General features: G+C 42.7%; 1 protein-coding gene across 5 annotated transcripts in view; it reads right to left on the reverse strand.

Annotated features, from left to right (window-relative positions):
* Nucleotides 1-4,065: 4,065 nt before the first annotated feature.
* The window catches only part of LOC120932901 (pseudouridine-metabolizing bifunctional protein C1861.05-like), a 63,414-nt gene continuing 42,991 nt past the window's right edge, over nucleotides 4,066-24,488 (reverse strand). For 4 of the 5 annotated variants that reach the window (XM_040345735.1, XM_040345734.1, XM_040345732.1 and 1 more), the window contains exons 12-19: nucleotides 24,172-24,238; nucleotides 22,149-22,243; nucleotides 21,497-21,625; nucleotides 15,313-15,427; nucleotides 9,220-9,357; nucleotides 6,855-7,015; nucleotides 5,245-5,333; nucleotides 4,066-4,748 (exon numbers count right to left, since the gene is read on the reverse strand). In XM_040345735.1, coding sequence (XP_040201669.1) covers nucleotides 4,517-4,748; nucleotides 5,245-5,333; nucleotides 6,855-7,015; nucleotides 9,220-9,357; nucleotides 15,313-15,427; nucleotides 21,497-21,625; nucleotides 22,149-22,243; nucleotides 24,172-24,238 — 1,026 coding nt within the window. In that variant the 3' untranslated portion in view covers nucleotides 4,066-4,516. The remainder of the gene's footprint in view (nucleotides 4,749-5,244; nucleotides 5,334-6,854; nucleotides 7,016-9,219; nucleotides 9,358-15,312; nucleotides 15,428-21,496; nucleotides 21,626-22,148; nucleotides 22,244-24,171; nucleotides 24,239-24,488) is intronic. The other variant, XM_040345736.1, reaches the window with a different exon arrangement.

Here is a 24,488-nt window from a genome sequence, read left to right on the forward strand (position 1 = left end):
TCTGTAAATATTGACGTCTTTCTCTGCGTAATAAATTCACCCCAAACGCATGTCCGAGTCCTCTGTCCCTCAAAGATGGCCTCTTAACTAATGAGTTCTCAGCTGATCCCAAATCACCAGTTTCTGATTGGCTTGGTGTCCTCTTGCTTTTCCACAACAACCCACTGGCATTTCCATAGAGTGTCAGCTCTGTGACTAAAACGGCCATCCACATCAATGTGAAGGAGGCCATCGTCTGCTTTGGTGTCTCAAAAGTTTTTGCTACTTGAGGGTCTACTGTCTTTTTCATCTCACTTCACCCTTAAATATGCTCCAACTTCCTTGTTTACCCTTTGATGCACCTGCATACGTGCCCTTTAAGTGGAAACTTCGCTCCCATGACATCACCTTTCCAAAAGCACAATGTATACATCCCCAAACATGCCTGTTTTTCCGACATTCCATAAAGGAGGAGGTGAGGTCTAATCCTCCCTTGCGGACACCAATTTGTGTTAGTCACCTCTTGTAGGATAAAGAAGATGGAGGGGTTTCTTGGAGTCATTTGATAACAATGCATCAACAACCTGTGCAAATAAAGCATGGATGACAGCATGGTGGCAATTATCCGCCATTAGATTAAAAAAAAAGATCTTGTTTGTTCTGGATACTGTTGCTGGTATATTGTCATACCTGAGATTCTTTTGTGCCTACACTAAGCCACTCAATAGGATTCAGGATATTCAGGGTCAGCAGATTACTACAGTTCTGTTGTGGGGATAGTATGTTCTGCAGGGTGACCATACAAATATAGGGTCACTTCACCTAAATACTTGCTTTGGTTTTGGATGGATGCTGGCAATCTAAGTCACCAAATGGCTTTTTAACCTCCCTGGCGGTATGATTCTGTCTGGAATTACGTACCAAAAGCGGTACAATTATTTTGCATGGAAATTCTGCGTTTTATACTGTAGGCCTGCAATTCTTAGGAATAACTCACTTAAATCTGTCCAAACAAGAGTCTAATAGGCATCCCCGGTATGATAAAGTTTTAAACACAAAATCATAAAATTATAATATAATAAATAACTATAAATAATTATAACAAATGATAATGTAATTATAATAAAAATTATTCAATAATGTAATCAAAATCACTGAAATTTGCTCAGTTGCAGAATTGTCGCTGTCATTACTTTTATTTTTTTATGACGGATTTCCCCACAAACCGTTGTCGCACAATTCTGCAAGTGATTATAATTTATTATCGCTGTTTTCTAGCTGCTCTAAAATCACTTTTGACATAAAGGGACACTTTTGGTTGCTATGGACAATATACAGTTTGCAGGCACAAAAAAAAATGTTTTTATTATATAAAACTACATGCAGGACACAGGGCAGACCACTAGGGACAAAGGAGGTGTGTATTTTTTACATACTGTATGTAATGTGTTTGTTTACTTTTTTTAATTTGCCGTCGGTCTCCGCCCCCGTGCATCGTAACGTCGCCGGGAACGGAGATCGGCGGCACGCGGGCACTGTGTGAGTCGAATGGAGGACGCCGCTCGCTCACACAGCGGGAATGCATCGTTGGATCCAGGGACAAGGTAAGTACAGTAACCCTGCCTGGAAAAGGTAAGCCAGCGTGCGCTGCAGGCTCTGCACATCTACCCCGAGCGTGACTCGGGGTTACCGATTTTTGCATTGAAAAAGAACTCCGAGTCACGCTCGGGAATACCGCTAAGGGGGTTAAAACTGAATTCCAAAATAAGCAAATATAAGTGTCATGTGTATTCTTACTTGCATCACGGTGTGCTTTGTGTATTTCTTCCAGATCTGTGTAGTAATTCAGTGTGTAGGAGCTTCCTGTAATAAAGACTGGTCACTGCTGCTCTCTCTCCTTGTGTAGGATGACTGGTCTTGTCTCCGCCCCCTCCTGTAGTTTTCTGCAGGCAGCCTGTAGTGTGTGGAGCTACTGAACAGGGTGGGTGGGCTATGAACAGCACAGTGCTGATGTCACCACTACTTTTAAAATATAATAACTGGGTTTGAAAAAGCATTTAGAGCACACAGTGTTTTTATATCCTTTCTGGATTTGAGGAATAGATTTAAATATTTTTTTTTGCGCCTAGAGAACAATGTTAAAATAATTAATACACTAAATATTATCACTACAGGTATTGGCCCCATACAGTTACTAGAATACAATAATTTTCACTATAGTGGACCTTTAGAGCCCATTCACACAGGGGCGACACGACTCTTTGGAGGCGACCTGGAAGCGACCTGAGCCCGCACCACAGCGCGACATGGGGCAACTCACAGGGTGACTTCAAGTCGCCTCCAGGACAGGAGGCTTTCCAGTGGCCAATCACACTTGAATCAGCTCTGTGGGAGGGGTTTGCCCTAAAAACTATTTTCACTTCCTAAAAAGTCGCTGCAGTAAAGCCAGTGATCTGACTTCCGACTGAGGCGACTTCCATTGAAATCAATGGGTACAAGTCGCCTAGAAGTCGGATTGAAGTAGTACAGGAACCTTTTCTGAAGTCTGAGCGACTTCAGTAGTGTACATTAAGACAGTTCCATTCACTTCAATTGCTTTTCTTAACAGCGCGACTTGGGGCGACTTCAAGTTGGATCCCAAGATGCCCCTGTGTGAATGGGCTCTTAAGTATAGGTAATGCAATGTACTTTATTCATCCTTTGTTACTTTTTTTTCCATCTTTTGTATATTTTATTCAGCTGACCAGGGCAGTCCTTGCTAAAGACAGTTCTCAAGTAACAAAAAGGTCTGAATCTGCCAAAATAAACATAAAGGAATCCTGTGCTGTGGAAATATATATATATATATATATATATATATATATATATATATATATATATATATATTTAATCAATTTATTGTAGCAATTCTATTGAAATTATGTCATTTATTCACATTAATTGAGGAAAAAATATACTTTATATGTACAATGTAATTTTTTTTTAAGCCACAATTGTTCCTTTATTAAAGCACAGCAAATCTAATACAACTTAAATTTTTTTAGTTTTAGATCTACAATCGTCATCAATTGAAATGTTCTGATTAAACAAATATGTGCTGTTTGAGTATTGCAACGCCACCTGGTGGAAGATGCAAGAGCAGCAGGATCTATCATTCTGTCAAACACAGGAGACTGTTGCTGCATTTAAAAATTCTGTTAACTGAATTTCCTTTTTTTTATACCGGAAATACATTTTTTCAGTCTTAAAATATATATAAAGCCATTTTTTTGTGTTGGATAGGGTAGAAAATGGTCACCACAATACATTGAGAGGGTTAATCTCCCCAATGGGAACAAAGACAACAATAAAAACCCGACAGAACCATTCCACACTACCTATCACAAAAAAAAAAAATACTTTGACTAAAGCCATATTTTAAATTTGAACTTCCGGGAATTAATAAAAGGCACAAATATAATACAGATCTGTAGTCGATTAAGTAATAGTAAAAAAAATATATAGGATTTTTGGTTTCCTGTAAAAACCCTTTTCTTGGAGTACATCAGAGGACACAGGGTTTCTTCATATTCATAACTACTTGGGTTATGCTACCACCTACAGTAGAACACTGGCCAAGAAGAAAGGCAGGCTTCCCTACCCACACAAAAAGCACCTCCCAGCAGAGCCCTGCCTCAATTTTATAGCGAACATTAAGGAACCATACAAAAAGCAGAAGGATTCATCTGTCCTATCATGTACTGAAAGAAAAAAAAATCATTGCTCTGAATATTGACTATGGCTTAAAGGGATGCAGTGTGCATGAGTTAAGTAGTAAATAATGCAAAGATTCACAAGTAAGTGACACAGAGTTCAGAGGTCAGGAGTAAGTGGCGCAGAGGTCAGGAGTAAATGATGCAGAGTTTAGGGTTCAGGAGTAAGTGACTCAGAGGTCAGGAGTAAGTGGCGCAGAGGTCAGGAGTAAATGACACAGAGTTTTGGGGTCAGAAGTAGGTGACAGAGTTAAGGGGTCAATAACAAGTAATGCAGAGTCCTGAGGTCAGAAAAATCCATCAGACCATTCTCATCGGATTGACCGATCGTGTGTACAGGGCATAAGTCTTTATTTGAATTTTATGCTGAATCTCAATAAAATGTAATAATTAAAAACAAATACAAAATAAAGATATACATTTTTATTCAGTTTTTTGGCTGGAACTTTACATTAAATACAAGAATAAAATATGCCGAATGTTTATTTCACCCCTCAATAATTGGGCAAATTATTGAAACTGAGGTGAATGTAAAAAAGAGTTGGACTTCATACTACAAAGTGATTCAAAATTTCAAGTGGAGTAACTGATACATAACATTCTCATTCTTTGGTTTGAAGCTTCCCTAGAGGTTACCACTATCAGTTTCTGACTGCTGTACTGACAAACTGCAAGAAGAAGCACTTGGGGAAATTTCACACAGAGTGTAAGGCAAATGAGTTCGTGAAATAGGCAACCCTGTTAAAATTTGTTGAGTCCAATGACTGGCTCCACTATGATATTTGTTAATGTCTGGTCCTGAGAAAGGACTTCCCATTGGTTGGAGGGATGGTCCAGACTGTAGGTGCAGGCCATGTCTCCTCTGCTACCTGCTGCACACTGATGCTGGTGGGAGAGATGAGCTGAGAGATGGCCCCGCGGGAACGGAGGGACAAGCGGGCTGCCAGGAGTCCCATCCGGACGCAGGTATCGGTGTCCAGTTTCCCCAGGACCCCAGACAGGAAACCGGCCATAAGACTGTAAGGACAGAAGGACAAAGATGATCGAGTATTATAACAGGACACACTGAACTGTGACTGAATCAGACAAACAAATGTACAGATCTACAAAGACAAAAAAGAAGAGTTGGTTTTGTTTCCTGAACTATAAAGAGTCTCCTGACTTCTCTCAACGTCCCCTGCACCCTTTTCCTTACTGTTCTTTTGCTGAACTTAGTCACAAAGTTTCATAGGTGTCTAGATGAGGGAAGTATAGCAATAATGAATAGTAATAATAATAATAATAAAAAATAATAATAACAAATAATAATAAGTAATATTGGTTTTTGTAGTTTAAAAGTTTTCAGGTCCCTGCTCCCCCCCTCTTGCTATCTTATGTGCTGACCTGTGAGTAAATATAATACATTACAGTGCTTATTTATAGTCCTTCGTTGTTTGTTTTTTTCATCTATTTCTGCAAATTAAACATTTGCATTATTTTAAAAATTAATATTAGTAAAAAAAGTACAACAAACCTGTCTCCAGCTCCTGAAACATTAACAATTTCTTCAGCAGAGATTGGGGCTGCAGGATAATGTAGGGCACACAGGTCTCCCCATGATGTCTGATGGAGAAGAAAAACAAATGTAAATGTAGGGTTATCCACATGCATTCTAAAGCTGAACTCCAGGCAAAAAAAGTTCAAACATATTCCTCTATAGCCACAAAGAATATAAATCCACTTTGTGTGCAATAAAACAAAAAACAGCAAATACGAGAAGTTTACATACATTAAGTACCGTATTTATCGGCGTATAGCGCGCACCCCCAACCTGGAAGTGAAATTTCAGGAAAAAAAGAAAATACTTACAGTTTGAATGCCCCTCATCGGTGTCTTGCCCGGCGTCCATCGGCGGCCTTGTCCGGTCTGGCGTCCGTCTGCGGCCCTGATGGTGTCCTCCCCGCTTCTCCCGCGCTGTTTCTGAGTCAATCCCCGCTTCCCGCGCTGTGTTTGAACACCGCCGACGACATATACCGAGCGCAGTACACTCGGCCACGCTCGGCTCCTCTCGCATAAAGGCTAGGAGGCGGCACAGGGCGTGACCGCGAGGGGAGCAGAGTGTACCCGAGTGTACTGCGCTCGGTATATGTCGGCAGGGGCGTTCAAACACAGCGCTGGAGTCGGCGTATATCGCACACCCACGATTTCCCCCTGATTTTAAGGGGAAAAAAGTGCACGGTATACGCCGATAAATACGATATGTGTTCTGGTATGTATTTTTAGGTATGTAATATATTTGAAGAGTAAGTTCAAAATCTTCACTGGTTCATCAGTGTACATTTCAGGGATTGTAACCGCTTCCCGACCGACGCACGCCGATATACGTTGGTAGAATGGTACAGGCAGGCAAATACCTGTACGTCCCTTTAAATTGGCCGCCTAGTGGGCGCAGGCTTGCCGCGCCTCAGGAGTGTGCCCGCGGGTCCCGCAAACTCGATGTTTGCCAGCGGCCCGCGATTGTGGCGAGGAGAGGCAGAACGGGGAGATGCCTATATAAACAAGGCATTTCCCTGTTCTGCCTAGTAACATGACAGGGATCTACTGCTCCCTGTCATCGGGAGCAGTGATTGCTGTCATGTCAGTGGTAGCTCACCCCCCACAGTTAGAATCACTCCCTAGGACACACTTAACCCCTTGATCGCCCCCTAGCGTTTAACCTCTTCCCTGCCAGTGTAATTTATACAGTAATCAGTGGCTATTTATAGCACTGATCGCTGTGTACATGACAATGGTCCCAACATTTTTATTGCAGAGGATGCCCAAAATCTTGCAGACTTGCAGTGCAGACTTGTGGGAAAATCAGTGGGTGAATTATACAAGCAGGAAATTACATTTTTCATTATATTTCTTGGGAAGTCTTGTACACTGTGTACAGAAAGCCTCCGGGCTGCCATGTTCCATTGAGAAGGATTGAAAAAGAAAAGGTAATTTTTAATAACAATAAATTAGAATATGGCTTGGGTAGCAATTGTATGTTATCATTTTTGCTCTATTTTTTTTCTCACAAAAAGTGGAGTTGCCCTTTAAGAGATCAAATAACATGCACTGGAATAATCAGTTGACTTGTGTTGGATTTGGACCCACCTTGTTATTAGGATGTAAAGACAATACCCCATTGCAGCTGTGACCACACAGGAGGACCCCATGAGCTCCCAGGGTTACAATGACGCAGTGCAGGTTCTCCAGAAGTGGCAATGACAGGGTGATCGCCATGTCTATGACATCATCGAATGCACACGGAATATCTGAGACAAGGAAACAACAACAGAGATATTCAATGCCGACCTGCAATGGAAATCATCCCTAAACCGAGGAATAATGAAAATTTCTAGCCTCTAAGATATAATTCAAACATTGAGGACTGTCTGTCATTACATCAGTTATTTTATTCATTAAGAATCCTTTTATGAATGCTGAAGTGTTGAAAGACATTGCAAATAGAGATATCACTCTGTCAGTCACTTAAAAGGTCAGTATGATGATACTCTGGGAGGTAAGAGACACCATGCACCTTTTCCCTTGAGACAACTACCATCATGATAATCATTTTGTATTGAAAAGTTTTATATGTTAAAGAGACACTGTTGCTAGTCCATTCATTTGTACAAAAAGCTTCCCATAAGACTATACTGTATGTGCTTTTGATGTATTATTTTTTTGTTTTTGGACATTCAAAAGCTCTGAGACTGCTGCTTGATGCCACCATCTTGCATGTAATGTCAGCAGCCCATGCAGAGTCCAAGCTGTCACTATAGTATTCCATTTCACACAAGTGGCCCTCTAAATTATTCCCCTTCACTTCTTCCCCCTCTCTACATAAAAGGTTATGTAGGGAGATGAGGAGATGGTTATAACATGTAAGAAGGAAGGGGCTGTGCTATGGATCTGACTCTTCCTAGAGTAGTCACATTTTACCTGTACGTGATTTCTTTTTTCGGGTCTTGGGTGCACGCCCGCGTGCTGCCAGCAACCCGCTCCTGCTGTGATTGGACACATTGGGAGCCAATCAGCGCGTCCAGCGGACCTGATGGCTGCCCGGACACACGATCATTCCTGAAGCAGACAGAACGGTGGTCTGCCTATGTAAACAAGGCAGATCGCCGTTCTGTCAGAGGGGAAGATGGAGTTCTTGAGTTCCTGATAACCAAGAACACAGTCAAAGCACCCCACCACAGTTCGATAGCACTCCCAGGGAACACAATTAACCCTTTGATTGCCCCTGATGGTAACCCCTTCCCTGCCAGTGTCATTAGTACAGCGACAGTGCATTTTTTTAAGCACTGATCACTGTATTGGTGTCACTGGTCCACTTAGTGTCAGATTTGTCCAGCACAATGTCGCAGTCCCGCTAAAAAAATAAAATAAAACGCTGATCACCGCCATTACTATTAATAAAAATAAAAAGTCCATAAATCTATCTCATCGATTGTAGACGCTATAACTTTTGCACTTATACACTTGTTGCGTTTTTTTTACCAAAAATATGTAGCAGTATATATATATTGGCCTAAATTTATGAAGAAATTCGATTTTTTTAATTTTTTAATTGGATGTGTTTTATAACGTAAAGTAAAAAAATTTTTTTTTTTAAATCGTCATTGCTTTTTTTGTTTATAGCGCAAAAAATAAAACCCGCAGAGGTGATCAAATACAGACGGACAGCATGAAATGTTAGGGACCTCACTTCTCTATAAGGCAGGTCATACATGGTTCGCATCTTCCTGCTGAACTAACCAAGATTTGAACCATGTATGGGCAAGCTGAATGTACCAAGTTGATCGATCGATCAACCTAGGTGCAACCAGCATGCCAAGTTTTACCTGCGCTTATCCCTAGTGGCTGCTATAGCTCCAAGCTTCACCTGCCCCACTCCTCTCCCTCCGGCAGAAGACAATGGCCCAACAGGAAGGATTCCTGCATCAAGCCCTGGTTCACACTGACAGTGGGAGTAAAATCGTGCATGTTCAGTTGAACTTCGGGGATGATTTCAGAGACATCTGTGTGGGTTTCTGCACAAATGTCAATGAAAATCGCAACCCGTAATCGCCAAAAGTAGTACAGAAACTACTTTTGGAATCGGTGCAGCGCCGCACCAATTCGGATGCTGCCATTGCCGTCAATTGCCGCCGATTTGGCATGCGATTTCACATGTCAAATCGCATGCCAAATTGCATCAATGTGAACCAGGGCTTACACTGTCTGTCTCTTGATGGGGGATTCAAACACATTTCTTTCCTGCAACCCATGATTGCAGGAAAGAACTTTTCTCCACATATGGTTGGCCTAGGGCAGTTTCAAAATACCGCTTGGTGACCTGCTTCCAGCCCAGTTCTAACTGGACAGCACTGCACAATGCAGTAGAGCACGGTTTTCAGTTTAATGAGAGATCAATTCTGTTTGCATTTATGAAAAATTGGCTCAGGTGTGTCACCATTATCTGTGAATTTACCGAAGTTCACTGAATGACCTAATGTCCTGTTGATGGAAATGAGCTCCTTAAGGTTCGGTGAGATGTAGGTTAAGGCTGTCCAGCTGTCAGATGTGAAGGGTTTAGCTGCCTTAGCTACATCTGTAGGCTCATAGCAAACTGTCAAAGAAATAAAGAGAACAAAGTAATGGTGCTTGATTCACATTTAAATAATTTAAAGCTGAACTCCAGACAAACAGCTATATACACACACACACACACACACACACACACACACACACACACACACACACACACACACACACAGATGAAATACATACACTATATTACCAAAAGTATTGGGCCACCTGCCTTTACAAGCACATGAGCTTCAATGACACCCCAGTGTTCGTCCATAGGGTTCAATATTGAGTTGGCCCACCCTTTGCAGCTATAACAGCTTCAACTCTTCAGGGAAGGCTGTCCACAAGGCTTAGGAGTGTGTCTATGGGAATGTTTGACCATTCTTCCAGAAGTTTATTTAGAAGGTCAGGCACTGATGTGTTCCTTCAGTTGGCCATAAAAGGCTGATTCATAAAAGAAAAATGAAGGCAGGAAAAGACCAAGTGGTTCATCAAGTCCGCCTCTGGATTTTTATTTATACATTTATTTTTATTTTTAACCTTTTTATCCAAGTATAGACCTCAATGCAAAGTGTATCTAAATCCATCTTTTTATCTAAATCATGCCATACAATCCTGATGAATTGGCCAGAATTTAAGCCATGGGTGTCTGGTCCTGTTGGCACCACCTGGCTCGGCAAACTTTGAATAAAAACTCAAGGGAGACAGGTGGAAAATCATTGGCTAAACAATGACCACATTCAATCATATGAATTCAAGGTTTGGCTATCTAGACAGCTGCAGGTGCTATGGCTGTCTAGGTACAATAGGGGGCAGTGAAAGTTCCTCAGCCTATGCTATGCTGCTTAGCATGAAAAGAGGAGTCTTTCAGATCTCCCTTGATAAGCCTGCAGGCTAAACAAAATAAATCTATTAGGTAGATTCACGTAGGGGCGCCTAAAATTAGGACGGCCTAGCCTAGTCTTTTTAGGCTACTCCGCCGTAAATTATTTAGGCTAGTAGTGATTCTCAAACCACTTACCTTCAAATTTTCGGCGGCGTAGCCTAAAACGAGCGGGCGTAAGGGTGCCTAATTCAAATGACTGGGAGGGGGGCGTGTAGTATGGAAATGAGGCTTGACCTCACGTTTTTTGACGTTTTTTTACACTGTGCATGCGCCGGGCGACTACATTTCCCAGTGCGCATTGCGGCTAAGTAGGCCGTACGGGCCTATTGATTTTGACACGGATGTAAACGACGTAACTCCCGATTCGCGGACGACTTACGCAAACGACGTTAACATTTCGAAATTTGCGGCGGGAACGGCGGCCATACTTAACATTGGCTAGGCCACTAGAGCATAGCTCTAACTTTAGGCAGCCTATCCCTTACGGAAACAACGTAATTCGACGGCGTAGGCCTGGCGTACGTTTGCGTTCGGTCGTGAATCGGCGTATGCCCTCATTTAAATAATCTACGCCGGCCGCAATGGAAGCGCCATCTAGCGGCCAAAAGAAACATTGCAATCTAAGATAGAACGGCGTAAGCCGTCCTATCTTAGATATTTAAGTGTATCTCTGTTTGAGCATACACTTAAACATAGGTCGGCTTAGATTCAGAGTTAGGTCGGCTTATCTGTAGATAAGCCGGCCTAACTCTTTGTGAATCTATGTATGTATGTTTATGGCCAGTCTTAGTGTAGACCTAAATAACAAAGGTTTCTCTGCGCTGTGATGTAATCATTAAAAGTGGGGGGCAGCTTTCACATACAAGCAGTACTCTTAGCTTAAAGAGGTTGTAAAGTCAGAAAGTTTTTTATCTTAATGTATTTTTTGCATTAAAGCGGAGTTCCAACCACAATTAGCATTTTTTAAATGTATGTCCTTTCATCCTGCGTTTTTATAATATAAATCCGGTCACTTACTGTTTTACAATCCGCTGCCGATCCGCATAGATATTCAAAAAAGATAGTTTATAAAACTATGTCTACACCGTTGTCATTTTGCTTGTGGGCATTGTGAAGCCTACAAGCACTTACTTCCTGGAAGTCTTGGATGGGGAGTGATAATTGGACAGCGCACTGCATCCTGGGAAATTATGACACACATTTCCCAGGAGCATTAGAGGGAGATGATGTCAGAATCCTAGGTGGTTTCAAAGGCAGATTTCGTGGGACTGCATAGCAACAGGCATTTTCCAGCTAAACCCCCCCCCCCCCCTGTTCCCAGCAACAGTGAGAGCAAACATGAGGATCATGGTAACTTGACATCTAGCGACATGCTGTTTTTGCCTCTTGTATAGCCCTAATTTTAGACCCGGGGTAGATAAACCCATACTTTCTTTAGGAAACCTAAAGTGACTTTTGGAGTGTACTGTCAGTTAGTGCCAGTCGGGCACAAGAGTTTTTGTTGGTTCTATGTGTTCTCTTTTGTTGTAATTGTGTTGAACACGAATATGCCCAAATCTGGAGAATTTGGAGAAATCTGAGAGAATATGTAGAGCCTCCTTATGGGAAGGCCCCAGGTCATTTAAAAAAAGTATGAGGGCATCGGCATACATGGCCACTTTTATCTTCCAAAGTTCCCACTCGAATACCAGCTACCTACAGTAGCCACTCCAAGGCCACTGCCACCGGCTCCATCACTATAGCGAAGAGGGCAGGAGACAGTGGGCAGCCCTGTCTGGTACCCCTCCCAATCAGAAAAGGTTTTAGGGGCTCGCCTCCCAATTTGATCTGGGCTGTTGGAGAGGAATATAGAAGCTGGACTCAGTTAAGAAACTCAGGGCCAAAACCCATACGTTCCAGAATAGTAAATATGTAAGACCAAGCCACAGAGTCAAAGGCCTTCTCAATATCAAGCGCAGCAAAGACTCTGGAGGTAGAGTCAACCGGGGGCAATTGTAGATGGGTGAATACCCTACGTATATTTGGATCAGTTGAACTCCCGAGCATGAAACCAGTTTGGTCTAACTAAATTGGTTAGAATTAGAATTGTTGAATCATAGTTTAATAGGGAGATAGGCCTGTATGAGAAACAATTGGACTGGTCTTTTCCTGGTTTGGGAATTAATACAATATGAGCCTGATGCATAGAAGGGGGCAAGGTCATATGTTCTATACACTCAGAGTATAGGCTATGAAGCTTAGGCGCAAATGTAGATGCCTACATCCTATACCATTCCCCTGGGATACCATCAGGGCCTGGCATTTCTTAAGCAGGGAAGGAATGAATTGCTGCTTCACTTTCATCTGTCGTAATGGCCCAGTCGAGAAGCGTAGCCTCCTCCGCTGTGAGTATAGGCAAATCCAGGGCATCTAGAAATTCCTGAATGGCAGCATCAGATGGGCCTGGGACAGGTTCATATAGTTTGCCAAAATAATTTGTAAATTCCTGTAGTATGCTAGCGGGGTCAGAAGTGAGGTTATTGTCCGTACATCTGATAGTCGAAATCACAGTTTCGGTTCTAGTCTCTGCTACCAGGTTTGCTAACATTTTCCCATTCTTGTCCCCGGACTCAAAGACCCTACCGACCAAGGAGCGCAGATCAAGATGTGTGGGAGAAGCCAAATGGAGAGGCAATTTACCCCTCATTTGCGCCAGAAGACGAAGACCAGAAGTTGTCCGGAGTTGGGGACTCAGAAAAGGTCGCAGCTGCCTTCACTTTATCTTCCAGCTGCTGTATCTGCGAGAAGAGCTCGGACCTGACCACCTTGATTGCAGAGATGTATTCTCCACGGTTATGCGCTTTAAAAGCATCCCATACCACCGGATATGAAGCCGAAGCCGAAGCCTCGTTAAGTTCCCAGTACTGTGTTATCTTGGGAGAGACCAGGTCCCCAACTTTGAGGTCCTCTAGCAATTTAAGCGCTAAATGCCAACAACTAGAATGTCTGGCGTCCTTTAGTGTGACACAGAGCTCCAGAGGGGCATGATCGGACAGGCCAGAGGGTAGATTACCAAATACTAAATCAGATTTGTGTGTAGAGGAGAAACAGGAATAAGCCCTGATCCCTAGGTTTTTTCAATGCCAGATTTAAGTATATTCAAAGGCCTGGGCCCAGTGGTGCAAATATGGAGTGTATGCTCTCAGGGGATTGGAGGAATCAAGCTGTGCATCCATAGTGGAGTTAAAGTCCCCAACCATATATAACTGGGAGAAAGTCAAGGGGGTCAATTTATCATAATGGTGTACAGGACCTGCTGATTGAAAGGGGGAGGGACCTATACATTAACAAAAGCAAGGACCATTGCCTTGATTTCTATCAGTAAAATAATATACATCCCTGAAGGATCATTAATAGCATGCAGAAATGTATATGCCAGTGACTTATTTAAGAGGATAGCTACACCTAGAGAATAACCTAAGTAGGTAGCATGAAAGGCTTATTGTACCCATGATCTGTGTAACGCTAGGATCTTGTTGCCCACCAGGTGGGTCTCCTGGAGAAACAAAACATGGGGTCTATGGTGATTTAGAAATTTGAACATAAGTGCCCTCTTGTCATTAAGACAAGCTTTCTATGTAAGAAGTTTGTGTTTTTTACCTTTGATTTTATATGTTCATGCATTCACATTAAACTTCTACACTATCAGATTATTATGTGAGCTTTGTTTACCCTAGTTTGACCCTACTGAGAAATGCCCCTGGATGTGGATATTGGGCGCAATCCTTATGCTTCCAGTAGATGTCTGACTTAAAGATACAAGTGTGTATGCTGTTGTAATGGCAGCCATTGTCTCTGGTGAGTGTTCACTTCACTGGGAGGTGGTGGCTGACCTTGGAGCACTTTTTGGGAAATATATTTTCACTTTAGAAGGTGTTGGATCCTATCTGCATTATTTCTTCACAAGACTTTATTTTTGAATTAAGATCTTTCTTTTCACAGAGGGTTGATCTTACCATTAACGGACATTTGTACAGTTGTTTTAGCTTTACTAAATCAGCTTTATACATATACTTTTTATTTACACTTAGTGTAGACCTACCTGTAAAGTGTATCTAAAGCTGGCCATACACTGTCATGCCCTGTACACACGACCAGGTTTTCCGACGGGAAAACCGCAAGGAGAGCTTTTGGCCGGGAATCCCGGCCGTGTGTATGCTCCGCTCGCAGTTTTTCAGATGGGAAAATTGCCAAACCCGCCGGCAAAAAAAAGAAAACCAGCTCTCTTTTTTCCCGTCAGGATTCCCAGCAGACTTTTTCCTGTTGGAAATCCTGAGCGTGTGTACGGGGCATCAGGCTTCATTTAGCGTGCTGTTGGGAGGCGGCAAAAATATGCAGTTGAGCCACACTTTTGCCCACCCGCCAACCACTTTCCCTTAAGCTACAATAGGCAGTGGACAGGGATGTTTACATGACACGGGGTGGGACGGTGCATGGATGGAGGAAGATTTTCGCTAACAGAAGAGTGATTACCACAAGGGGCACATCCTACTGACTGTAAGGTATGACCTTTGTGAGGATTCTTCTGTCTGTGATTGTGGCTGCGCTTTAAAAGAAAATGTGCAAAACTGCCTATTTTTTCCATTTGCAAATAGTTTTGTTTTGTACTAAACATCATTTAGATTTAATTTTAAACTTGACAAGTTATAGAATAAAATGTATACTTTTTATTTACAGGAAATGTACTTGTTATGACTAACAGTGATCTAGAAATTATTTTTTATTTTGTCAATAGATTCCACAGAAAATAAAGTAATTTTTGTCAAAAGTAAGCCTACGGTTTCTAAAAAAAAGTAGATTTCTAAAAAAAAAGGAAAACATACATTTTTATTATCACATTGCTGTCTATTGTTGTTACCTATTAAATAGTTATCACCAAATAAAAAGGCCTATAATGGTGATGTAAAAACTGCTCTGGTCCCTAAGATGGTACATGAGCTAAAGTGGTTAAGAATAGAATAAAGTGGCACAAAGCATTAATGATGAATCCATACAGCAGAAATGTACAAGGTTCACTGTGGCTGGCAGCATTAGGCTGAAGTTAAAACACTTTGCTGGCACACTGACCTGGCACTCGGTTCTGCCGTGCAATCTCACACACATACTGTATAGTAGATACAGGTACATTTCCGTCTAGGCATACCAGGCAGGACTGGCGTAAACTGTCTGCAAACTGAGATACCTGGGAAAAGAGAGAAGGACTTGGGGTCTAAATTGTAATTCCAAACAAAGAAAACAAGTGAACTGCTAGAGGAAAACTCCAGCCCAAAACTTCAATTTTGTTTTGGATAATATAAGGAAGGGATAGAGCATATGTCAAGTATTCATCGCTTCTGACAAGAAACCGACAGTAAGGGCATTTACACATTGAGGCACTGGGGCGCTATTTTTAGCTGTGCTTTACTGTCGTTTAAGCGTTGCTTTTCGGCCGCTAGCAGGGCGCTTTTAACCCCCGCTAGCAGCAGAAAAATGGTTAAAAGCGCCCAAAAAGTGGTGCCGCAGCAACGCTTTGCCGGCGCTTCGGCAGGGATTCCCATTGATTTCAATGGATAGGGGCACTTTAGGAGCGGTGTATTTCTGTCTATGCAGTTTTGTCAGGTAGCGACCGATGTCTGATTTTTATCTCATGCATTTTTTTTAAATCAGTTATTTAAAACAAAATGTTTCATTCATACAGTAGTATAGCATGGATGGCCTCTTTTCTGCAGGAGAGAGTTCAGCGGGTAAGACTGAGACCGTATTACTCTGCTGATAGTTCTCTCTCCTGTGGGGTCCCTCAGAGTTCGGCACTATTGCCCATCCTGTTTAATATCTACATGAGACCATTGTTGTACATCATACGCCGCCATAACCTTCTCTTCCACGCCTACGCAGACCACACCCAGATATACTTCCGCCTTCCCAGGACCAACGAGAGGCAAGTTGATCTTGCCTCTTGTTTGGAGGAGATTAGAACCTGGATGGGAGCCAATTACCTCAAGCTTAATGGCTCCAAAACTGAAACTATGATCTTCAGTAACCATGATTGCCCTAGTAAGATGCCCGACTGGCCAGACTCCTTTAACCAGTTCCCGACCCCCGCATGTACATATACGTCCACAATATGGCACGTACAGGCACATGGGCGTACACGTACGTCCTCGCCTATTAGCGGGTGGGGGGTCCGATCGGGACCCCCCCCGCTACATGCGGAGGTCGGGTCCGCTCGGGGAGCGATCCGGGACCACGGCGCGGCTATTTGTTTATAGCCGCTCCGTCGCGATCGCTCCCCGGAGCTGAAGAACGGGGAGAGCCGTGTGTAAACACGGCTTCCCCGTCCTTCACTATGGCGGCGCATCGATCGCGTCATTCCCTTTATAGGGAAGACACGATCGATGACGTCATTCCTACAGCCACACCCCCAAACAGTTGTAAACACATACTAGGTGCACCCTAACTCCTACAGCGCCACCTGTGGTTAACTCCCAAACTGCAACTGTCATTTTCACAATAAAGAATGCAATTTAAATGCATTTTTTGCTGTGAAAATGACAATGGTCCCAAAAATGTGTCAAAATTGTCCGAAGTGTCCGCCATAATGTCGCAGTCACGAAAAAAATTGCTGATCGCCGCCATTAGTAGTAAAAAAAAAAAAATTAATAAAAATGCAATAAAACTATCCCCTATTTTGTAAACACTATACATTTTGCGCAAACCAATCGATAAACGCTTATTGCGATTTTTTTTACCAAAAATAGGTAGAAGAATACGTATCGGCCTAAACTGAGTAAAAAAAATTTTTTTATATATGTTTTTGGGGGATATTTATTACAGCAAAAAGTAAAAAATATTGCATTTTTTTCAAAATTGTCGCTCTATTTTTGTTTATAGCGCAAAAACTAAAAACCGCAGATGTGATCAAATACCACCAAAAGAAAGCTCTATTTGTGGGGAAAAAAGGACGCCAATTTTGTTTGGGAGCCACGTCGCACGACCGCGCAATTGTCTGTTAAAGCGACGCAGTCCCGAACTGTAAAAACACCTTGGGTCTTTAGGCTGCATATTGGTCCGGGGCTTAAGTGGTTAAACCGAGTCCGGTACCAGTGTCTAAGGTCAGGGACCTGGGGGTTATCCTTGATTCTAAGTTGGCATTGCGTAGCCAGGTGAATCAAGTGGTAAGTGTATGCCACTTCTACTTGAGACTCCTGAGATCTACGTTTCGCTTTATCGAGGACTCTGACAAAATCTCTATGGTCAATGCAATGGTTGGTAGTCGACTTGATTATTGCAATGCCCTGTATATGGGTGTGTCTAAGAACATCTTGCACCAGCTTCAGCTGGTGCAGAATGCGGCTGCCAGGCTACTCACGGGCGTGGGCCGGTACGATCACATCACTCCATCCCTACAAGCCTTACACTGGCTGCCCGTGGCACAACGGGCTCAGTTCAAGATGGGGTGTCTTGTGCATAAGGCCATCCATGGTTTTGAACCGGGCTATCTCAGAGAAAAATTCATCAGACATGTGCCTACCAGATCGCTGCGGTCTGAGAATTTGGCTTTGTTGAACATCCCCAAATTTGCTAAAAACAAATGTGGTGGGAGGACCCTGGAAGTTCAAGGAGCTCAGTTCTGGAACTCCTTGCCCCTCCATATAAGACTGGAAAATGATCTCCTAAAGTTTAGGAGATTGTTAAAAACATGGCTATATATCCAGGCTTTCGGGGTGACTTAAATATTAAGTATTCTAATAGCTCAAAAATGTTATATATTTAACTTTGTATGTTTTATATTTTCCTATTCGCTGATTGTTATTGTTTTATTGTCACTTGTTTGGTCGATGTAGTTTTTGCCCCTTTTCTGTTCTGTTTTTATCCCGCCAGCGCATCGAGGCACGTGTGTAAGACTGCGCTATTGTTTTATAAGCATTTTAATAAATAAATAAATAAATATTAATAAATAGAGACAAGCTGTCACGCAGGACAGATTATCTGATGTATTTAAGTAATTTAAAGGTCTTGTCCCTGTCCCAGCCTGTGACTGTATAGTAAAAGGAGAAAAAGCTGACTTATGAGCTCATGTCTGTCACTCTACTCTCGCCTCCTCTCAGTATGCCCCTTGCATTGCAGCACAAGTGACTGGCTTCTTGTGCTGCTTCTCCCTCTCCCACTCTCGCCCGAGTTCTGCTGCACAGTGATTGCAAGGGACTGATACCAGGTAAAATTCAAGTACATACACTGCTTGAATTTAAAAAAGAATATATATAATCATGTATGAATGAATGCAGAGCAGAAAAAGACCATTAGAGTTGATTTATTTAAACTGGAGAGTGAACAATCTGGTGCAGCTACATGATAGCCAATCAGCTTCTAACTTCACTTTGTTCAATTAAGCTTTTACAATAAAACCTGGAACCTCATTGGTTTTTATGCAGAACTGCGCCAGAGTTTGCGTGTTTCGGGTTTAGTAAATCAACCCATTGAGTCCAACCTGCAGTATGTGTGCGTGTGAGCAAGTCTTTCATATCTGACTACAGATTTCAAAGTAGATTGCTTTGAATAGCTGCAAACAGAATTTTCCAGCGATTGTACATGTCAGTGTCTGGGCTCAGGTAAACACTCCAGGAAGACACAATAGCATCTGTCTCTGAGTGGCAGAGGAACATCAGCCTGCCCCACAAAATATCTTAATCCAGGATTCATCTTCTCTGATCTCCTGACCTGCCATGATCTCTCACCTCACTCTTTCCATGTTCCATGTCTCACTTAAAATCCCCCTCCGATCTCCCTGTCATCAACAGGCTCAGCAGAGTCTTAGCAACATGTGTCATGTGGGGGGTGGAGCTGTCTGTATTTTCCGGAACCCGCAAACAGCTTAATCTTTCCAAATCTAATAAGATTCTCTTCTAATCTCCCTCTGACAATATCTGACAGCTGTACAGTGAGCTGACTTCCTGTATCACATATTGCGCTTCTGATTTAACTGTAGATTTAGGCTGCATTCACACCTAAGCGACAAAACGCCCGATGCGGGACGCTTCTGCCGCTAGAGGGGAGAATTCCTATTGCTGTCTATGGAGATGGTTCACATCTCATAGACGCGCAACGCCTGTCGCCTGAAAAAAAGTCCCGGACCCTTTTTTTCACGCGACAGGCGCGTTTTCCCATAGACAGCAATGGGAATACTTTTAGGGAAAAAAAAAAAAAAAATTGAAACATTTGTACTCGCGGCAAATCTGCCGCTACACGCGAACGCGGCTGTCGCTTAGGTGTGAATGCAGCCTTAAAAGCATATGATCTTTGTTTTATTTCAATATTTACTTTTCTCAGTTCTATTTTTTTACTCTTATTTAAAGTGTATGTCCAAATGCTCTCTTCAGGTCTGTGTATACATAGGAGCATGGGGGAACTCAAGTACTCAAGTCTTTAGTGGAGTATGGCAATAATAAAGCCCCAAATGATACACAATGACTCAAATTGACATGACCCAGAAAGATTTAGGCCAAATTAAAGGGGTTGTAAAGGTAAAAAAAAAAAATCCCTTAATAGCTTCCTTTACCTTAGTGCAGTCCTCCTTCACTTACCTCATCCTTCCATTTTGCTTTTAAATGTCCTAATTTCTTCTGAGAAATCCTCACTTCCTGTTCTTCTGTCTGTAACTACACACAGTAATGCAACACTTTCTCCCTGGTGTGGAGAAAGCCTCTTGAGGGGGGAGGGGCGAGCAGGAGGGTCAGGACGCTCTCTACTTTGCAGATAGAGAAAGGAGCTGTGTGTTAGTGGGCATCCTGACACTCCTGCTCGCCCCCTCAAGAGGCTTTCTCCACACCTCGCATTACTGTGTGGAGTTACAGACAGAAGAACAGGAAGTGAGGATTTCTCAGAAGAAATAAGGACATTTAAAAGCAAAATGGAAGGATGAGGTAAGTGAAGGAGGACTGCACTAAGGAAAGGAAGCTATTTAGGGAAAAAATGTTTTACCTTTACAACCCCTTTAAGCTTTGTTATATTCAAGCCCTTTTTCTAATTTTTGAAGATTCTTTATTGACTGGCATAGTACTACTGGATTGGCTTAAAGTGATTGTTAACCCCCAGACAAATGGATCCTGCTTCATTAACCGCTTAACGACCGCCGCATGTACATATACGTCGGCAAAATGGCACGGACAGGCAGAACGACGTGCCCGCACGTCGCTGCCTTTCCGCGGGTCGGGGGTCCGATCGGGACCCCCCCCCCAGTACATGCGGCGGTCGGTAAGCCTCAGGGAGCGTTTCGGGATGAGGGCGCGGCTATTCGTTTCTAGCCGCCCCCTCGCGATCGCTCCCCGGAGCTGAAGAACGGGGAGAGTCGTATGTAAACACGGCTTCCCCGTGCTTCACTGTGGCAGCTGCATCGATCGTGTCATGCCCTTTTATAGGGAGACTCGATCGATTATGTCAGACCTACAGCCACACCCCCCTACAGTTGTAAACACACACTAGGTGAAGCATAACTCCTTCAGCGCCCCTTGTGGTTAACTCCCAAACTGCAACTGTCATTTTCACAATAAACAATGCAATTTAAATGCATTTTTTGCTGTGAAAATGACAATGGTCCCAAAAATGTGTCAAAATTGTCCGAAGTGTCCGCCATAATGTCGCAGTCATGAAAAAAATTGCTGATTGCCGCCATTAGAAGTAAAAAAAATAAAAATGCAATAAAACTATCCCCTATTTTGTAAACGCTATAAATTTTGCTTAAACCAATAGATAAACGCTTATTGCGATTTTTTTTTACCAAAAATAGGTAGAAGAATACGTATCGGCCTAAACTGAGGGGAAAAAAAATGTTATATATGTTTTTGGGGGATATTTATTATAGCAAAAAGTAAAAAATATTGAATTTTTTTCAAAATTGTCGCTCTATTTTTGTTTATAGCGCAAAAAATATAAAACCGCAGAGGTGATCAAATACCACCAAAAGAAAGCTCTATTCGTGGGAAAAGAAGGACGTCAATTTTGTTTGGAAGACACGTCGCACGACCGCGCAATTGTCAGTTAAAGCGACGCAGTGCCGAATCGCAAAACCTGGCCTGGGCATTTAGCTGCCTAAAGGTCCGGGGCTTAAGTGGTTAAAGTATGTTATATGACAGTGCTTTTCCTGTGTAATTTGGCCCCCTGTAACACCTAAAAAACCTGGCTGATCCTGCCAGTTTCTCACCACCCCTCTGTAAACATATATATATATATACTCTCCACAGCAGATGTATAATGTACAATGACTCAGAATTCTTACATGTTTCTCAGTAATCTGCTGATGGATTTCCATATCACCTACTCCAAGGCTCAACTCCCCGCTGCCATTAATCACCGCACAGTAGGTGGCTGTACTCTGACCCTTCAGTCGTGCCACACCTCGCATGTCCTGCAACAGAAGGAGAATAGTTGTAGTGCTTTCAAATGAACAGTAATACCAGGTTGGAGAGCATTCATATCTCTGCCTTCTATGTCATCTTGCTATCCAACCAAAACATTTATAGCATGCTTAGCTAAAAAAATAAAAGTGTACATTTGTAATCTTCATATAAAATATCGACACTGTAATTGTTAGGAAAGCATTTTCAGTAGAATGTTTAATGCTGACTGGTTGAAAAGAATATGTGTCCTCCAATTCACTTCTGGAAGTACTGAAATGCCCACTGCTTCCAGATATGGGGAAGCATGTGACCTCCTCCCAGCATGAAAAGTTGTGGAATGAGCAGCCAATGTGGGAAGTCAGCAATTAGAGTGAAATTATTTAATGCCCAGACCAGAAAAATCAGGACAAGTTCAATATTATAATCAGCAAATTATGAAAATGCATAAGCAGTATGTGTGTTTAGAGCAGTCCTTATTTGTGTGAGCCAATCTCGGGTAACCGTTGCAGACAGTGCAAAGTAAACACTCACCATGTGAGAGCAATATTGCAGAGCAGAGCAAGACAACTCATCTTGTCCTAGAGCGGAGATGAACAGAGGTCTCACTCCCAGCCGACTCAGGCAATCTGCACAGAGAAGAGAATGTCTAATGTCATTATTGAATCCTTATAAGGCCCCTTTCACACGGACGGACCGTTCAGGTCCGCCTGTCAGTTTTGACGGCGGACCTGAATGGCCGCTCCATGCAGTCCTATGGAGCGTCGGATGTCAGCGGAGACTTTTCCGCTGACATCCGACCCGATCCGCCAAAATCAGACATATGGCGATACGTCCATATCCGTCCATGGCGGATCAGATCGGGTGAGATCTGATGAAACCGGACATGCTGTCCATTTTCATCAGATCGCTTCTTAGGAATCAGCGGCGCTGCACAAGCCCCTCCCCGCTCAGTGAGCAGAGAGGAGCTTGTCATCCGCCAGCTCAGCGGAGATCTGCGGACTGCTCTCCCGCTGAGATGGCGGGAGCAGGCGGACTACATAGTGCCTAGCCAGCCTGCGTGTGACTAGCACATATGCAACTTAGGCTATCACAGAATATAATACAGTTCCATGGAGAAAACATCATTTTAACATTAACTGTATCTAAATTGGTTTTAGTTTTGTATGGGGTATATAAAGGATAGAACTCTTGTCTGGTTTGTATTACTGTTTGTGTCCAGAGATAAAGCCTCTGTTTTACCTGGTGATCGTTGTCACCTGGACCGAAAATGGTGGAAAATCCAAAATGTGACCAAGAAAGTCTTCCAATCTGGACACATTTTTCTGCCGACAGCTGTCTGAGAGGCTTGCCCTTATTTCTATTGTGTCTATGGGTGAAGGTATTTCTGCACAATGGGCCACAGATGGCAAAATAAAAAACGAATGCCGAATACACACAACCGTTTTTCATGACGAGAAAAATTCAATTTTTTTAATTGGTCATTAAAAACGATCATGTGTAGGCTCCAGAGCATTTTTCTCATCGTGAAAAATGGCCATTAAAAAATTAGAACATGCTCTAATTTTTCTCGTTGTTTTTCACATCGTGTGTAGGCTTTAACGACGGGAAAAAAAGGCGCATGCTCAGAAGCACGTTATGAGACGGGAGCACTCATACTGGTAAAACTAGCGTTTGTAATTGAGATAGCACATTCGTCACGCTGTAACAGACTGAAAAGCGCGAATCGTCTCTCACCAAACTTTTACTAACACAAAATTAGCAAAAGCAGCCCAAAGGGTGGCGCCATCCGAATGGAACTTCCCCTTTATAGTGCCGTCGTATGTGTTGTACGTCACCGCGCTTTGCTCGAGCATTTTTTGTTCACGATTGTGTGTATGCAAGGCAGGCTTGACAAGAATCACGTCGAGAAACGTTTTTTCCATGACATTAAAAACGGTTGTGTGTACGCGGCATAACAGTTTTTTTTTTTCACATTCCCCACTCTATCAATAATCTAAAATAAATGTTTGGGCTTTATATATACTTTAGGGCTTGTTTACACCATGTCTGCTGAGCTTTACTTTTCTGCACTCCACTGCACGTGTACGGCCTGTACGGGGCACATAGAAAACAATTGTCTTCTATGTGCTTTGTTCACACCCTACATGCGAGGTGGTGCATGGAAAAACTCAGCTTAAAGAGTAATTCCGGGCTTAAGTCTAGCTACTCTGTCCCCTACCCTCTCCTAACACCTATGCTTACTAGCCTGTGTAAGAAAGATGTACAGTATATACTTACACTGGTCACATGATCTACCCTGTGTCAGCCAATGGCACTGCAGGGGAGGGAGAGCTCCGACAACGGCTAGTAAAGTCTAAATTGGCAATGTCACCCATTGGCTTCAATGAACCATTTGTTGTCAGCGCTCCCTCCTCTCCCCACGCTGGCTGATACAGGGGAGCAGCATCACGTGACCGGACCGGGGCAACGTGGTGTTAACAAGTCTTAAAACTATAACTTTCCTTTAAAAATCAGCTCCATAATATGCATTGGTTTTCCTCTTCCTGTTCCTCACCTGCCAGATTCCTGCCCACACCACCACATGACTGGTGAACTTGTCCAGGATTGGTCTGTCCTCCAAACTGCAAAAAATACATCCCAATTATATTGAGTGACACTACAATGATTTAAACCAGAGAAAAGGTGGACATAGGCGTATGTAGGCACAATGAACGTCCTCTAATTACTGCAGCACTACCCCTGCCGGAGCTGCTGGTTGATTTGGGTACTCTATTCCTGACAGCTTTGTTTGAAGATTCCACCACTGACGCCATCAGTAATCTTTTAAGTTTTAATAGGCACGCATCTCTATGGAAAACGGACACATCTCTA

Source organism: Rana temporaria, chromosome 3 (assembly GCF_905171775.1).
Source record: "Rana temporaria chromosome 3, aRanTem1.1, whole genome shotgun sequence".
Taxonomy (NCBI): Eukaryota; Metazoa; Chordata; class Amphibia; order Anura; family Ranidae; genus Rana; species Rana temporaria.